The sequence below is a fragment of the Melopsittacus undulatus genome, chromosome 10 (assembly GCF_012275295.1).
Source record: "Melopsittacus undulatus isolate bMelUnd1 chromosome 10, bMelUnd1.mat.Z, whole genome shotgun sequence".
In the NCBI taxonomy this organism is placed as follows: domain Eukaryota; kingdom Metazoa; phylum Chordata; class Aves; order Psittaciformes; family Psittaculidae; genus Melopsittacus; species Melopsittacus undulatus.
Window position 1 is genome coordinate 25845548 of NC_047536.1, and position 18491 is coordinate 25864038.

General features: G+C 37.1%; 1 protein-coding gene across 1 annotated transcript; it reads left to right on the forward strand.

Moving 5' to 3' along the window:
* Nucleotides 1–6879: 6879 nt before the first annotated feature.
* On the forward strand, nt 6880–17969 carry CTCFL (CCCTC-binding factor like). Its single transcript, XM_034066990.1, is given in 10 exon segments — nt 6880–7236; nt 8216–8441; nt 10115–10279; nt 10718–10851; nt 12413–12533; nt 13091–13240; nt 14944–15104; nt 15724–15906; nt 16650–16770; nt 17965–17969. Coding segments are annotated over 10 exon segments (1623 nt in total).
* Nucleotides 17970–18491: the final 522 nt, after the last annotated feature.

Below are 18491 nucleotides of genomic sequence, written 5' to 3' on the forward strand. Positions count from 1 at the left end.
TGTTTACTAGGAAAGACTTATGCAAGTGTTAACAGGTCAGGTGAAATCCTACATACTGTACACCTATGCTTAATGCATTTCTAATAAGAGGAAAGCAACATGGGTGGACCACAATGGCATTTTCACAATGTAAAAGCATTTTTGTTTTGCCAGTGTAAATGGTTCCTTCCAGATAAGTGCTACAAGTATGATTACTGCTACAAACAACACTCAGTAAAGAGGTCGAGGGTTCAGCTGAGCCCTGGAGATCATACGTTTTTCTTATGCTTTGAGGGAGACAGAATTCTGACTGTGCTGTACATGCTTCTGTTAACTGACCATCTGTACCCATCTCCAAATTTACTGATTCAGGATGATTCATATGGATATGAATACTGTTTACGTAAAGAGGAAATTCTTATACATGAGCTTAAACTAGTACGTGCAAATGATTAGCAACCAACTGGCATTCTGCAATTAAAATAAGTAACTTGCTTGTTAACCTTGTATTGTTCAGGCATTTGCACTGCAATAGCACTAAGGCAGTATCTGGTTATTTTGGGTGAAGCATAAATACTCTCTGCCCAGGAGATCTTGTTTAAGACAGAACAAAAGAAGGGTATGAATACCAGATCAAGAGACTGTAAGTTTGTAGAGGCTGCTCTGAACAGAGTAATTACCATTATTCACAAAACAAGTCACTTTGCTGTTCTCATTTCTAGGCATTTTGTCATCTTGGAGATGTGAGGATGACTAAGATTGAAGACATATCTATGATAAATATCAGGGACTCAATCACCTGCTGCCAGTGAAGTGACTTTAAATGTGCTCTTAGGTTTTGTAACCATTTCTTGATTTCTTTGGATTTTTGAATTGAGAAGCTTGATTTGGGCTCCTCAGAAACTTTTAGCACCCATGCCAATTTTTTATCTGAGCTGGAAAACAACTGCATGGGAAGCCACTGCTCTTCTGAACCCACCAACTGACTCCTTACTGCTGATTTTGCAAGGTTTAATGTGTACTTGCTGCATATCCACGTGGAAGCAGAATTTGAACTCCTTTGGGGTGTACATCTAACTCATTGATTTATTAGGACAATGATTTAATAGTCTCATTCCCTGGTGATCCTATTAACTTCCAAGCAATGGTGCCTGTTTAGCTGTGCACAAAGAGCTGTTCTCAGAACTGTTTTCCTGATTAAAAATTAACAGTGTGATAAAAGCAAGGAAACATGGGTATCCTTGGAGTTTGTTTCTTACATCAGTTGGGTTAAACCTTTACTATCTTTTCTCACTGTGTATCTTCACTTTGTGTTTGGCAATCAAACTTTGCACAGCTCCAGCACGTTTCCTCCAGTTTAGTCAAAACAAGAGGAAAACTTTCTGCCTTTTAAACACTTAACTCTTTGACCCTTGCACAAACAGCAGCAGAAACCTTTACTAACTAACTAAGGGGAGTTGTCTTTAAAACTTTCTTTGCTATCTCTCAGATTAAAGAGTATTCTGTAAAAACAGTGGAAGTCACTGAGGTGTAGTTAACTGTATAACCACACTAATGTCTTGTGAAATGGAAGAAGTAATGTGCTTCTCAGGTAAACATCCTTCTTCCAAACAGACTCAGGCATGCAAATCTGCTGTTTGCCACAAGCAGTGGTACATTACTGGATGGCAGAATTGTTTCTAAATATATCATGATGTTAAATGAAACGGTTAATAGATAAATTGCAATTATGGTTAATAATTTTTAGACCACTTCCCCAAGTTGTGTCTAAGCAACCAGTTATCCTTGGTGCTTTCAGCTGCAATAAGTCTGTTAAATACTTCCCCTTTTATATATCCCACATCTGTATGCTCTTATGCCCTTTTTCTTTTTTTTGTCATGGTATATAATTATCATCATTGATAGTATGGGGCAGGATTTTAAAAGCATAGGCAATACTTAAGAGTAATACTTAAGACCATTCAGCCTTTTAACTTAATATAAGTTGCTTTGGTTCTTTTACAAGATCCACTCATATTTAAAGAGATGATTTGCCTTTTCAGAGTTGGGATGAGAACTGGAGAGAGAGCAAAGCACAGCTCTCCCTGTTCCTTAAGCACAGCTCATACCTAGTTGATCATGCACAAATGGACACAGTCCAACACCATGCCTCTGAGACAGCTCTGCTGCTGGGTCTGAAGTCTGGCTAGCTTTTATATGACTGGAGACAGGGACGAGAAAATTGTCTTCTCTTTGGCAGACAAGAAATCCAAGTCAGATCTGAATCCTTAATGATATCTGCTAGAATAAACTGCAGCTCCCACCTCAAAAGCAGAGGCCTGGGGAAAAAAAAAATTTAATAATATTCTTCTTTTCAAGTGATCAGTACCCTTTCTGAAATTCAGATTGCATAATTTCCCACGAGAAACTTCCAGGTCAGCACTGAAGCACTAAGTTAACTCTGAATCTGCAACTTTGAATTGCTTAGAAGAACATACAAAATACTATATTTATCTATACAAACAAGGCAGCACATAATGAGACTCCTCTCTCTTAAACAGTTACATTGAATTAAGGGCAAATTAAGGGTGAATTGTAAGGGTGGTGAGGCACTGGAATGGGCTGCCCAGGGAAGTTGTGAATGCTCCATCCTTGCCGGTGTTCAAGGCCACGTTGGACAGAGCCTTGGGTGACATGGTTTAGTGGAATGTGTCCCTGCCCATGGTATTGGAACTAGATGATCTTAAGCTCCTTTCCAACCCTAACTATTCTATGATTCTATATAAGGTCCTTTCCAACCCTAACTATTCTATGATTCTATATATTTAATTTTGCTCATTAGCTGACATGTTTTCCTTTATTTATTAATTCAAGCTTTTGGTGTCTCTGAAGAAGTGCTTCACGTGTATAAGTGGGACGCTTAAAGGACAAGCTGACAACAGTACCAGAAAGCACAGAAAAAATATTTCGATCATTTAGTGACTACAGCTCCATAAACTGAACAACATTAAAAGAAGCCCCATGAATTGGAGGATTATAAAGGTATTCTCCCTTCCTCTGAAACAGATGATGGTGTTAAGGAGGTTAGCTACTGTCGTTATTAGTAGGGCAATATCTCACTGCAGAAGAGGTGATGATGGTAGCAATTGTTCCTGGTGTAAGGGCAAAAGGAAGGGTGTGGATGTTTTCAGACCGGTGTTAAGGCACATACATACCACTATGACAGGTGCAGTGTGAATACAACATATACTTGGAAACAAAAGTGAGACATTGTAGGAAAGTGAAAATGGAAAACTTTCCAGATGCCAGGTGGAAAATTATATTAAAGCTGTCAAAATAAGTCACAACAAAGACTGGTTTTTCTCATAGACTAACAGGAGTCATGTTCTGGAGAAGAATGGGGTTTTCAACTATGAGATGGAGTATCATAAATGAAATAGTTATTAGTATTAGAGGTTAATTTGGGACTTATTTGTTTTGGCTTGTTTTGATTTGGTCTTTCTTGTACTTTTTGTTTTCTCTCTTTCAAGCGTACTGCAATAGTGCTGATATACTCAGAGTTTTGTGGACAGGTCAAAAATACGTAAATAAGTTGCACCTTATTGCTTCACATAGTTATCTATTCTGGACCTAATTCCAAACTGCTTAAATTGATGGCAGTCCTTCTGTGGGCATCAGAGGATTGCAGTTTAGGACCTATAATAGGAAAATGGAGGTGCAAAGCCTATAAAGTAGAGGTTTGTTACACAGCCTCTGCAGTAATCCAACGTGATTTTCTAAGACACAGGAAGGAAATAAAACTGAAAACTGAACTACCTTCAAGGTCAAATATGCCTTGTGTACATGATAATAGAGCTTTTAAAAAAGCTCCATCTAAACAGCATTAAGCATCTTAAATGTTATAAAATGCATTACTCAGATTTCAGACTGATAATCTGAACAGATAATCCAACATTTTACTCATTAAAAAAGTCAGCTGCACTGTTTATATTTGGGTGGAAAAATACAGATTAGAACAAGGTTTGCTGTGTTTCCTTAGTACAGCCAAGAGTAGAATTTTCTCTGCTGATTTAGGATTTTAGTTGTCCATGCATTTACTTTCATGCACTGGTAGAGTCTTACCAGCAATTTATCTGCTATTTTGTGGCTTTTTTTTGGTTCTTTATGTAACATTGCTTTTTAACATAAGAGAATGTTCTTACATTAAACTCCTTATGTTCTTTATAAAATACTCCTAACAAACAATAATTATGTTTACTCCCACAATATGACTTATAAAATAAAAAAGGTCCTCTATTCTTTTCATGACAGATATTTTTCATGCAGCCTGTTGATCAGTTAGAAGGAAATACAGCCTTTAGAGGAGAGGGTAAAAGCTTGATTGCAGTTAGAGATAGATGATACAGCAGGCAGCAGTGGTAACTGGAGATTGTATACACAATAGACCATAACAGCCGTTATGGAGCTGTTAAATTCGATTGTGTCAAGGTGTAATTAGAAAGTGGCTGAACTTGCAGATTGCTGATCTAAGTGGTTCCTTTAAATACAATGAAAATGAACTGAATTCTATATTTGAGTTCTAAATCCTTGAAAATATTAGTTTATAATGGAAATAATGATAGACCTTTAACTGTAGCTGCAAGGATGCTGCTGGTATTAATAATGCAAAAGCAGAAAACAGGACAGTTCTTGGATGCTGATGGCTGTTCTAATGCATAAAAACTCATTAAAATTTCCTAAAGGAGGGTATATTATTATAACAACTTTTTTCCTCAGTGCTCTTCACCTATCATAATTGCACAGTATACATAGCAACTTGAAAAGAGTCAGAAATGTGTAAGAAGTATAATCTCTGGCTACAGTCACCAGCAGCATAATTATGTGAATATATTGCGTACTCTGCATCCTGTTCTTTGGTTTTGAGAGCCCACAGATTCTGTAGATGATGAATAATGCGGTATCTAACTAAAATATCAGCCCTAAATTGCTGGAATACATATTCAACCTTAAATAATTGCTTTGGATTTGTGTTGATTCCAAGTAATATAATAGTTGTGACTAATCTGCAGTTATTACATGTAAAAAATTAATATTGTTTTTGCATTTAGGATTCTACAGATTTGTGGATAGGTGAAGTTATTGTTAAGGACGTTTATCGGAGTTGCATAAACTTTCTATCTCTGAAGATAAGGCCCAGTAAAGGACCTAAAATCAGGCTTGTTATGAGATTCATTTATCAAGATACAAAAGTTTGATTTTTCACCCTTAGAACTTGTTACAGTGACCCCATCAATGTACTTTTCACAGCTGTATCCTTTGCAGTAACCAGAATCACTTGTTTTTCCAGTAGCACTATACAGGCCTGCTCCCTCAGGCACCCACAACACAGAAACAGTAATAATGACCATGGAAAAGGGGCACTTGGCTCCTGGGTACCCAAAAATGTTAACGGCAACCAGCAATACACCATATAATATTGGCTTTGTCCAAAACACCACCTTTCTGATGGCACAGCTAAATAGGCTAGCAGCATTTGTTGCTGTTTTGTGCTAAGGATATCTTACAAATGCAAGTTTTAATGTGTTACACCAGCAATGAAAGCCACAGATTGCTCAGGGTTTTTGTTTAAAGTTCAGTACACAGTTTAGCAGGATCTGGACCACACTGCGCTACAGTCACTGTGCAATGTACTGCACTTTGCTACACACAGAGCTAGTATTTAGTGATGGAGCTCCAAATATGTACTTTGGACTAGTGCATAATAGGGATTAATGGTAAATCAGCCTTATAAAATGTTTGACAGCTGGAAATTGCTAGTCTAGAAGGGTACACAAAATGAAATGTTAAGTCTCTGAAATCATACAAGTTTACCTCAAAGACATTTTTATAATGTTTTTGGAGAACGCTTTTAAGTCTAAAACTTCTTGTTCTCACTGAACAACCAATCCTGGCCTAAAGTAGAGCATAATGATGCTCATGTATCGCTCTGCTGCCTCTGCAAACCTACTTCAGCCAATTCTGTGAACCACTTCAGCTCCCGGGGTATGCCATGCTGCGGCACCAGCAGCCAGCCCGCTCTTCAGCACCACTCCAGTGACACAGCACCCAGGATGAAGTGCTTCTGGGAGAGAAACATGGGAGGTATTTCAAATACTTTGCAAGTGGGGAAACCAATTGAGCTCAGCACCGTGGTCTCCAGCCAAGTGGGAGCAGAAGGTTAAGGGCCTGCAATTAAAGACCGAGAGATCATCACCGCGGGCTCGAGTGTGACAAAATGGCAGGCTGCTGTGACAGGAGGCCTTGCTGCCTACCCGCCCCTCTTTCACAGTGAGGAGGTGGGCTCTTTGCTGAGCACCGGGCACGGCTGGAGGTTCGGGGTGGAATTAACCAGCTCCCACCACGGGCAGGCTTGCCGCAGCGGGGCCGGCTGCCCGCTGGGTGAGCAGGGCCGCCATGCCGAGGTGCGCAGCCCCGTCTCCATCGCACCCCGAGGCCTGGGCCCACCGCCGTTGGAGCGCAGCCGCGAGAGGGAGGCTGGAGGGCGGTGGCAGGGAGGGGGATTGGGGTGGGGAGAGCCAGGGGCCGAGGAGCAGGGAGAGGTAGAAAGGGTGAGGGCTGGCCGGGAGGCTCTGGGGGTGTGGGCTGCCAGTGAGGCGGTGGGGGGCAAGAAGTGAGGTGTTCAAGGGCTGGAGTGTGAGGCAGGTCCAGGGCATTGTCCTGAAAGCCTGTGATTTGTGCTCATTTTTAACCTTTGCCTTTGAACAGGTTCAGTCGTGGTGTATGTGACCTTAGGGCTGTTGGAGCCTTTCACCAAACTAGGTGGTGTAGAAAAAAACAGAGACTGAGAGAAGAGAGTGATGAGGACAGGAAAACCCAGGTGAAGGAGAGGAGCAGCTCCAGTGACCACAGTGGGGACTCAACATGCAGGCAGGGGCAAGTGCATCCCCAGAGTGGTCCCTGTTTCCTGAAGAGGGTGAAAAGCACTTGCTGACACTGCAGACAGTGTGTCCAAGCACAGAGGAGGAGGACTTGGAGGGCATCTGCCCGATAAGTGCCCACCAACAGAATGGCATGGCCGTGGCAATGCTGGCTGGGGCGGTTGTGCTGCAGCCAGTGCTGTACAATGTGCCGGCAGGCATGGCTGTGAGCATGTGGGAAGGGGTCTGTGTGTTTTATGACTTTGGGCTGATGCAGAGCAATGTTTTACAAGAAGAGGGGCAAGCAATTAGTTCAGAAAGCAAGCCAACAGAGAAACCACCAGTCATGCTGCTGACTGAGGTACGCGTTCTGGATGTGGTGAAGATGGCAGTAGGTTAACTCTTGGCTGATAGTATCACTGATTAGGTTCTGACTTCAGTATTATTTTTTCTAGGCATTCAGATGTGTTGGACTGAAGTATCTAATCCTTTGTGCAGCCTTTTAGAATGTCATGCCATGTTTAAAAAGGCAGACTAAAAATTTGGCCTTTTTAGATGACTAATCAGTTGAAATTCAGATGAGTTTTTAATTCAGTTCACCAGTTTGGTGCTGTTTCATTTGACAGGCTAGATATCTTAAGTAGCATTAGACAATTTCCCTTCTCCTGCAATAGTACAATACTGCAGTCATTGTTAAAGCTGGATGTGTAATATGATCTCATTTGAAATGCATTTCATTGAAAGCACATGCGAACATTGATATTTATCCTGTGCTAGCTATTGGTTTTATAATAAACCTTTTTTTTTCTTTGAAAGTTCATGTGCTACCGTAGATAATTTCTAGGTGTGGTCATATTTAAGTTTAAGGCAAGAAATGTCACAACCTTGTTAATTGCTCTTTGACAAAGAAGGCATTGCAGTTAGGCTGCAGACGTCCTGGGTTAGTTTGGTGAAAAATTGAGCACATACTTTCTTCTTGTTTACTTTTGAAAGGTAAATGTACTGATATTAAATTCTTTTTAAAAAATGAGGATGCAAGTTTCTGTGTTCTCAATGCTGTAATCTTGAAATGATGCTCTGAAAGTTTATGTAAAATTTTAAAGAGCTAGGGCTCAATTATAGTAATTGTTCGCTATATGACATAGCAGCTGTATGTTGCATACAGTTTGTTTTTTGTTGCAGTTTTAACCATCGTATTGAAAGCTAAAAATCAGAATTAATGAGTAGCTTGTATTTTGTTGGTAGCTCAGTTGCTTTGCCGCTGGCTTTGATTAGCAAAGTTGTAAAACTTTTTAAAATAAATTGACAGAGATAATGATATAATTGCATTTGAAAATAAGGTCCAGCAGCTGACACCATCTGAAGTGGGGGGAGTAGAGGAACTTCTTTTCACTCTTGGGGAAACAAAGAGCTGGAGCTACAAAGCCAGTGATGATTTGTCAGACCCAAGTGATGAAGGTAAAGAGCAGAAACATGCAACTCCATCAGAACAAGCAGCTGTGAGAAATCCTGAGAATCCAGAATTTCAGATTTGTGCTCCACATCAGAAAAAGGGTAAAAAAGTTAGCAATCCTTGTAGTTAACTTTCAGATAACATGTTAAGTTTGATTTGTAAGTGCGGTTGAAATCTTACACTAAATATTCACAGTGTTAAGTTTAAGTTAGGTTTCATCTTAACATTCTATGGAAATTTGGAAGAAGGCATAATACCTTTCAACCTTACTTGATAAAAGAGCTTGTTTAGGCTGATGTCATCTGCGCTGTGTTCAGGAGAGACGTTTTGGATGGCATTTAGAATTTAATGGTCTTTTGAACAGTATGTGGTATTTGAATCCTTTGGGGAGATTTCAAAGTTAATATTGTATAACTGCATTTGAATAAACCCAGTAACTTACTTAGTCTTTCTTAGTTCCCTCATTCGGCTTTGAAATGTGCTTGTTCAGGGGGCTATGGATGGGCTTAGAGTGGTTTCAAGTTGCTGGTTGAGGGTGATGGGCAAATATCAATGCCTGTCAGCAAGGTATCTCCCAGAACTTGAGTAAAAGTAACAGAAAATGGCTGATTTCAGATTTTAGGAACATAACAGTATGTTGCATAAGTTAAGGACTGACTCAGAAGGGAATCATAAGCATCTGTTTCCCTAGAAACTGTGTGTGTGTACTGTAAAAGTTGGATGACATCAGTAATGTTGAAGAGTCTGTAAATGTGTGTCGTAGTATCTGGATATTAAGGTATCTTGGCTGAGGTTGTTTAAAGGATGGATGTTGTGCAAATTGTTAATGTCCCTTGCTTTAGTTGCTGCATTTGTAAGAAGCACATTTGCGCAGCTTTAACAGAGCTAACAATGTTGTTCTGTGTGGGCATGAATCCACAATGAATAAATAACCATAAAGTGTTTTTGTTTGCTGTTATTGAAGTGAAGTGTTAGCTGCATATCTCTGTGTGGTGTAAAGCATTGTATAAAATACATTTTGGTCTCAGCATGAAAATCATTACAAAGAGCACATTTGGGAGCTGAGACAACTGTTCTGGAAAGGCTCTTCAAATATGACATATTTGCCATTTTGCAGTTTCAAATCTTCTTCAAAACTGAAAATGTTGCACATTCACTTTTAACTTACTAAACTCAAAAGAAATTCATTACTGCTATGCTGTGAACTTGGACGTGTTCTGTAATCCAGAAAGCATAACTGTATTTGACTTCTTCAAGGAATTGATCTTTTTTCCTCAAATTCAACTAATAATTTTTAAAAGACTTTTTATGTCATGATCTTTTTTACATATACTTTATGGATTCAAGACTATCAGAAAGCTGAGAATAGCTTAACTTGTAATTTCCAAATCTTTGAACAAGCTTGCTTAGTACTAATACACAGTTGTCACCAGGAAGTGTATTGCACAGGTTGTAATTGCCGTGATGAACCACGTTTTATTGGTGCTATCAAGAGAGGAAGTTTCATCCTGTATTGGAGGTGAGAGCTAGCTTAGGAGTTAAGTTTCCTGGGACTAGGTTCTAAACTGTATCAGTAATGCGTGGCACTACTTTTTGGGCAAATCACTTAAGTCTTGGATACAATAATTTCTGTCTGACAGCTTAATTTTTTTATGATGTATTTTTATGTAGAAGTGTGAAGTAGTTTTACCCAAAGTAGAGGAACTATATTGAAATTGGTACTATTTTTTGAAGAAGTAATTATTTTGTGGCTCGTATAATCTAAATGTGTCTTTTCCCACAGGAGAAAAAGTTTTCCGCTGTGATTTGTGCACATTCACCTCACTCAGAAAATCAAGTCTTAATCGTCATATGAAAACCCATTCTGATGAGAAATCTCATGTATGTCATCTCTGCCTTAAGGCTTTTCGTACAGCTTCTCTCCTGCATAACCATCTGAATGTGCATAAAGGTACCTAACATGTGAAAAGACTTAATTTTACGTATTAACTACAAAATTGTCTTAGGGCCGTATTCTGTGGTCATTTTGTGCTCTGATTTTGTTTGGAGTTCCACACTGAAAAGTCATGGTCTATAGTTAGTAACTGTCTGTGTATGTGTTCAGTTATTTTGTTAAATAGTATCATAATAATTTTTGTTAACTGAATGTTGACTTCAATTGTGTCTGATTCCATGGATGCAATGAATTTTTGGTGATGTTTTCAGTTTTCTATATAACCATATGAAACACTGATAAATTGTTTTTATAATAAACTTATGGTGTACATGTATATAAAATTCAGAATCTCAGAAAAGGTTCTGGTAAAAAATTGTTCACGATAATTTAAGGCAGACAAATCATACCGATGTGTTGATAAATAAAATTCTAAGAAATGGTGTATTCTTACAGGGACCAGGCCCTATAAATGCAGTGACTGTAATATGGCATTTGTGAGCAGGGGAGAGCTTTCACGACACAGGCGTTACAAACATACCTTAGAAAAACCTTTCAAGTGTTCATTGTGTAAATATTCTAGTGTAGAAGTAAGTACAGCCTTTCTGGATCTTTTCGAAGGTTTTGTAGGCTTTCGCATACTAAGCTATTAATACACTTCAAGTTCGATCATTTTTGCAAGGATTTTAACATTTAAGAAGTTTCTGTGCATATATTGTACTGTCATGTATCGCCTTTTGTTACTGTCAGATTTCTATATGAGATCAACTCAGTACACTACAGAGTAGTTGCAGATGTTGTTACAGTATTAATACTTGGCTTGTGATGCAGACGTACGTGTGCATTCTGAGTTAGGAAGAATAGCCAAACTTGCACAATATTGTTTAGCTTTTTTAAACCAATTACATTTTAAGCATGCTTTCTTCTTTATTATACTAAAATTGCTGCTGGCAATCTATTTATATTACTTTGATCATGCAAAAGCATCCTACAGAAGTTCTCCTGTATGCGTCATTCTATGTACTGTAGGATAAAACCGGCTAATGTCTAAAATGAAGTTCATGTGTTAAGTTTATATACTTCTGATGGTTGGGGTTTTTTACAGGACTGAAATTTTCTTAATCTAGCAATAAAAAAGTTAGTGACTGCCTAAGGATTCACAGGGATAAATAGGCCTTCAGTGATGTACCTATGATTGAATCACAGTCACGGTTATCTATGATTGAATCACTGTCACAGTTTAGTGGATATTCAATATATAAAGTTTTTATGTGCTGTGGCCAGATCTAAAGCTGCAGGCAAACCTGAACTTTATTCCACTCAACTTATCTTACTAATTAGATCTTGGATGGCTTGCATCTTTAAAAAACTTGTCAGTTTATATTAAAGTCTCCCATTATTTTCTTTGTTTAAATAAGTGTTCAGTACTCACTGCTGTTGTGGAACTCTCACTGTTATTGCTGTAAGCTTTACCTGAATGAGGAGAGCTGAAGGAGCCCCCTAGTAGTACCATGCATACAATTTGACTTTGGTATAGGAAAGATTGGCAATCATGTTTAATTTTATTTAAGTGTTGTAGATTTGAATGGGTCTAGCGGAGAGTTCATTAGTTCATATATGTTTATAAATGTAGGAATTGGAACATTAGGTAACTCCTAATTTTAGCTTGCATACCTCCAGTATTTATATAGAATGTGTCACAAGAGCAGTATAAAAAAGTGGACTGAATTTGCAATTAAACGGCTTCTTTGGGACTTGGTGGTGAATACAGACTTTGGTTAATGAGTTTGGTCTTTCATTTATTTTCCTGAGTATTTTCAAAGAATTTCATGTTTGACAAAGCCAAGTAGCCCGAAAGTAGTGGATATACCCTTTAAAAATCCTAGCTTTTATGTTCTTATGAAATTTCTCCTTTTGTTTCTGTTGACACCAAATATGAAAGTAAGATCATTTGGGGAAAGATTACACAAGTGTTACCTAAAACTATAACAGACTGTACAGGAAAAAAGGGGTGGGTGGATGAGCGCTAATTCTGGGATTGATGGATTATTTTAAATTGCAATAGATGTGTTGTGTAAAATTGCTTGTATTTTAATTGTTTGTGTGTCCAGTGTAAGTGTTACTGCAGAAGTGTTCTTATTTTTATACTAGGCAAGCAAAATGAAACGACATGTTCGCTCACATACAGGAGAACGTCCTTATGCCTGTGAACTTTGCAGTTATGCTAGCAAAGATGCATATAAACTGAAAAGGCACATGAGAACTCTTTCAGGTAGGACTCTGATGTAATGATCAGATAGACTGAGTCAGTTGTCAGTCGTGATGTAATTATGGATGATATTCATCATCAAAATTATTTTTTTTATTAGATTTATGTGACTTCTTAGGGAAGAAAGGCAAGAAAACGATTTCCTGCTTTCTCTTATACCATTATGATTGGCTGGTGTTGATTCACTTTTATTATGATGTTGTTACAGCTGTAAACTTTCTCCATGCACATTTGAGGATAATTCTGCATTTTTGTACATCAAATATTCAGGACAGAGTAGAAGATAATTAAAATAATTCCTGATTAATAATTTAGAATTTGAATGGCTTTGTGCTTCATCAGCTTGACTCACAGATTCTGGAAGTCAAGTTTTTGCATTCTAATGAGCTATGTAAACTTATGTAAACTTGTTTAGCCTTTTGTGTTTTGCCCACTAACAGTAACATTTTCATGGGTCTGAAGACTGTTGCTGTTGAGATGTTAAGACCTGTGGCAATTTTGCATTTGTATCATATGAGTAGTGTTTCTAAGCATATGTTATTATAATATGTATTTTACAGGTGAAAAACCCTATGAATGTTATGTTTGCCAGTCCAGATTCACTCAAAGTGGTACCATGAAAATCCATATGTTATGGAAGCATGGAGAAAATGTGCCAAAATACAAGTGTCCACATTGTAGTGCCTTTATAGCACGAAAAAGTTATCTAGGTGAGTTTAAAATAAAAAATTGAACTGTAGAGGTAATCAGAGGTGAAATCTCGTTGTTTTAACTGCTTACAATGATACCAAATATGTTACATATGACTTGATATCATTACGGAATATTTCTGTAGAAAATGTATTCATTGTTCTACAGTTAAGTTCCTCCTGCAAGGAGATGTGGTGACATCTTGTGGTTGGTGTACTAATTTCCTTAATTTGGTTTTTTTTTTCTTTATACTTGATGACATTGTGACCTTATGGTTTTCAGTAAGAACGTACCTCACAAAGATACATGCCCAGGTTGTAGTGAAGTTTTTCCTCAAAGCCACAGAAACCAGTCAGGTTTTTATTAAGCCATTTAATTTCTCCCATTCTGTTTCTTTCTCAGCTCTAGTTAAAATGAATATATGCATCTAGCTATATGAGACACTAAAACAGATTGAATGTTTCAGTATATATGGGGTTTTTGCATATGCCAAATCAGCTTTTACCTTTTAGTCTAAAATTGAACTGTATGTTTAGTTGCTGAGTGCATTGTCCTTGTAATTTGAAGAAATGCATGTAATAGGATTTGTTACTAAAGTGCAAGTTAAATTTTGACTTAACTGATTCATCAGACAATGGTTTTACTATGCCTCCAGTATTCAAAACTCTTATAATTCTAAATCCTGTTACATCAATATCAAAGATTATTTTCGAGCTTTATAACACTTGTGAAACATTGATGGTAATACAGTAAACTCAAATGTCTCTTAGCTAGTTGGAATCTTTTTCCAGAGTGCAAAGAACAGACCACTGCATAAGTTCATTTTCATTCTCTATGCAGAGGTTCAAACTGAGAGTATAAATTGAAATTGTAATTGAGAACATAAATTGTAATTTTTCCTCATACAAACCACAGTTCTTGAAATGCAAGCAATTTACTAAGGATTTATATATGAAATTTTTGAATTAGTCTTCTTTAGATCAGTACTTGTTTCAAGTATCAGTAAAGTTGTCCTTATCCATGTATTTCATATGCAAATTCATCTTTTCAAGGAATAAAAAGGTTTTGTACAGATAAGAATTTTATTAATCAGTGTTTTAGAATTATAGCATATTTGCTGTATTTGAGGCAATACAGCTGACCAAGGCCAACAAAACCTATATAAAAATTTAAGTTTACAGAAATAAATGAAACAGGTATATTAAAAACAAATATTTAGACATACAAAGATGTATTTAGCATCTATTTGTATTTTCAAATAAAGATCCTATTGAAGTCTGTTAAGTATTTGAAGGTAGAAGTATTATTTATATATATACAATCTCATCATTCATGTATTTTTGCACTGTTCATTTTAATATTGTAAATGCTACTTTGGGTAGCATTTTAAAATTAATTTTATGTGTAGACAAAAGCAGGCAGTTACTGGAATTTTCAAAAGGCTTTGATTAGTTAAATGTTTTCCATGGAAATCAGTAAGAGTTAGGCTCATAACTGCTAAATCCCTCTGTAAAGTTACGTCTTGCTGCAACTCAGTTAAACTTCCTTGAAAAATTGCTTATTTGCAATTTTACTCCTACTGCAGAGAACACAAAGTTCTTTTTTTAGTGTATCTTCTACGGTGTATACATTAGTCAGGGCTATGCACAGGGTAAGTCTTCTTCAAAATGGTGGAAATCAAAAATTTACCATAAAAATTAATTGCTTTGTATAACTGTTTCAGGTGTCCACTTACGAAATCTGCATTCCTACATGGCAGTTGCAATTAAATGCAGTGACTGTGAAGCTGTATTTCATGAGCGCTATGCGCTTGTTCAGCACAAGAAGACTCATAGAAATGAAAGAAGATTCAAATGTGATCAGTGCAGCTACACGTGTAAACAGGTACTCTCTGTAAAAATATTGCTTACTCAGTTGAGAGTGGCAAGGTGGGCTTTTGGGGTTGTGTTTAAGATAAAAACTTCTGTGACTGCAATCTAACTAAAATGGTGTAGTTCTGTTTATTTGCAAGATAAATGGTTCACAAATAACAGTAAAATTGAAATGCTGTAAAGTCTGAGGCTATCTTCTTGATAAATCTTTTGTACATGAACTGCTTAGAAGTACAAAGTAACATAAATCATTTTCAGTGACATTATGATAGGAACAAACTGTAATATTTGAGCCTTAAATGTGATTTTCTGTAGTGTCACAGAATAAATTTGGTCTGAACTGTAATTTTTTTAAAGAATACATTTAGGATAGCACATCTTTGGCATTGGTATGTTGGAATGTACTATTGCTCCATTCTGATGATTTTTCTCTGCTAACTTCACTAAGGTTAGGAGAAAACGTCGCGTTCTCCCAAGTCAGTGGGCAGTATCCCAGTGTGTTCTTCAATATCTGCTTACAATGGAGGATAATTAGGGAGTGTGCAACATCCTTGCACTCCTCTGTGTGCCTGTGTGGTTTATTGAACTCTCAGAGACAGATAGTTATGTTACAGGTATTTTCTTTGTTTCAGGAACAACACTTAATTGTACATAAATGAACCCATACTAGGAAGAAGCACTTTGCTTGCTTGTGCTGCAGCAAAACCTTTCAGCAAAAGGAGCTTCTAACTCTTCACTTTAGGAAGCACCATGATTCTAATATTAAGCCTATAGTTTATGAATGCCCTAAATGTGGTAAGGGCTATTCACTCTGGGTAAGATACTTCCTTTTAAGGAATCTTAGTGGAGTTATCTTTAGCTAAGTATTGCAGATCACATTGTCAGGAAGGATGGAGAGTAAAAACCAGTGTACTGGCAGGAATGTTAACTCCTTAATGCTAAGCCAGCAAAACTTGTTTGTTTTCTTTCCCAAACCATACACTGGGGGATTAATAAAGAATTTTGTATTCCTCTTTAGGTAGAAAATATATACTACTTAATCTTTTCAGGGTTGTTACTGGTTTGTGGAATTCAGTATTGAATGTTTAATACAGTACTCGTCTTAAAATGAATCAAAAGGCAGTGTGGAGGTACAGATTTTAAAAGAAAGAGTGCTAGGACCAGTTCAGCAAGGAAAGTAAGAAATTATTATTCACTTCAAAGCCATATGCAGTTAGAACGTATCTCTGCTTTGGGGTTAACTGTGCACACTGCTGAAGTAAAAATAACCTTTTTTCCACATACAGATTTTACATGTAAAATTTTATTGTTTATCCAGGAACCAGAAAATTAGATATTTGATTTATACCCACCAAATGGCAGTCTTCCTTTAAACAGAATTTTAATATGTAACTTGGAAAATCTTCAGGAGTTTTATGGAAGTTTTTAACTAAGTCAGCCTTTCACTTAGTGTTCCAGAATTTTTCTGTCAGAACCATATTTGTTTTTTCTGTGTGTGTTAAATTGCGTACATACATTAATATTTGATTCATATATTTATGCTTCATTATGCTAATAGGATAACATGCATAAGCATGCTGAAACTTGTGGCTCAGTGAGGGCAAAAACTGCTACACCCAGAAAAAGAAGCAAGGACAAAAATAAACCCCATGAGAACCAAAAGCATGTTAAACAACAAGGTAATCAGCGAATAAGTTAGAATTTAATCATGTAAATTAGAATCAAGAATAAAAGGCTAAGACAGTGAATCTCCCTGCTGCTTAATTACTGTTCCACAATGAAGCTAATTTAAGTGCTAATAATGGAAGAATACTTCATTGTGTGTCAGAAATTCTCGTCATCTGATTTGGGTCATTGCTCAGGTACCTGTTCTGGGACTGTTGTTCCACTATTCCTGTAAATGTCTTCCTATGCTCCCTGCTTAGCAGTGCTTGCAAATGTGGTTTTCTTTCCCCTTTTACAAATTCCCTTTGCCTTTATAAATGAGGATGATGCACATAATTTACTGACTTAAGCCATAGTGAGTTTTCTTAATTTATAATATACTGCTTAAATACAGACCAGATGGAAAACTTTCAAATCTCAGAACTCAGGTTGCATGTTAATCACAAAAGATGTAGCACATTAAAATAAAGAAATTGTTAATCTTCTTTCTCTTCTACTTAGACCTGAGAGTAATCAAATAATGATAAAAATACTACTGTTTTAAATAGCTAGAGTCATTCTTCTGTCATACTGCAGAGGTGATCAGGACGGTTTATAGAGCTCTTGGTTCAGCATGTCTGTGCAATCAGAAACTCATTTGTAATTACTTAGCAGTACTTATTGTGGGTAACTCTTGAGCACCGAACATTTATTTTGTAAACTGCAACATAAATCAAAGGATAACCATTGTTTATCTCTTTCCTTCTCTCTTTTTTCTCTGCTTCTTCATCTTTTGTCGTTAGGTTAAGATTCCCAGAAAGTAAGTTTAGCTTTTGGCAGATTGTGATGATAGAATAATTGGTCAGTTGATTGTCTCTACAGAAGTAAGTGGTGTGCCTTTGGGTAATGCTAGTGCATTCCTGATAAAATCATTTGTTTTGTCTTATTTTCAATTCTCAAAACATGAAAAGTTTTGGGGGGTTTTAATCCTCTTAAATAAATCTTAGCCTGTCACCACATATGTAGTGATATCAGGTTCACCTTAAAGTTTAAATTTAACCCAGATTAGGTGTGTACTCATAATTCCATTTATGTGCATTTCTATTGGATTAGACAAAGCACAATATACAATATTCAGTTCAGGGCATGGGCAAGGAACCCTGTATCCTCGTGCATCCTGCCTTCCTTTTGTGTGTTTGATCTAATGTTGAATCTCTGCACTGTTGCAGGGTGAGAGTTGGTTATGTGTTTCTGAGGTCACCTTCAGGGCCACCAAGGCCAAAAGATAGCTCTGCCTGACCAGAATATCCTGTCTTTTTTTTGCCCCTCTGCTTCCCATATGCTGTTTGAAAGCCACAGCAGTCTCCTTGATAGGATTCTTCAGGTGACTTTTATGGAGGAAAAGACAAGAATGGAGATACATCTAAGTCCTAGGTGTCCTGAAACCTTACATTTTAGTATATCCTATTGTATCTACAGTGATTTGTGGCTGATGACAGATAAAATCTGACACAGAGAGAAGAAGAAATGTTGGAGCTTTTCTGAATCTAATGAATATATATCAGCAGCTGAGTTTACATTAGCATTGACACTTCTGTTTTCACTGGTAAGGCTGTAATGGTATGGTTAGAAGTGCTACAGCTGCAGTGTTTATGTTTTTGCAATAATTAGATTTTGCTGTTTATTAATGTTTTGCTACGTGCAAACAATTTCTTCTTGGTATCTTACAGATACCTTCATCTGGAAGCTTGATTTT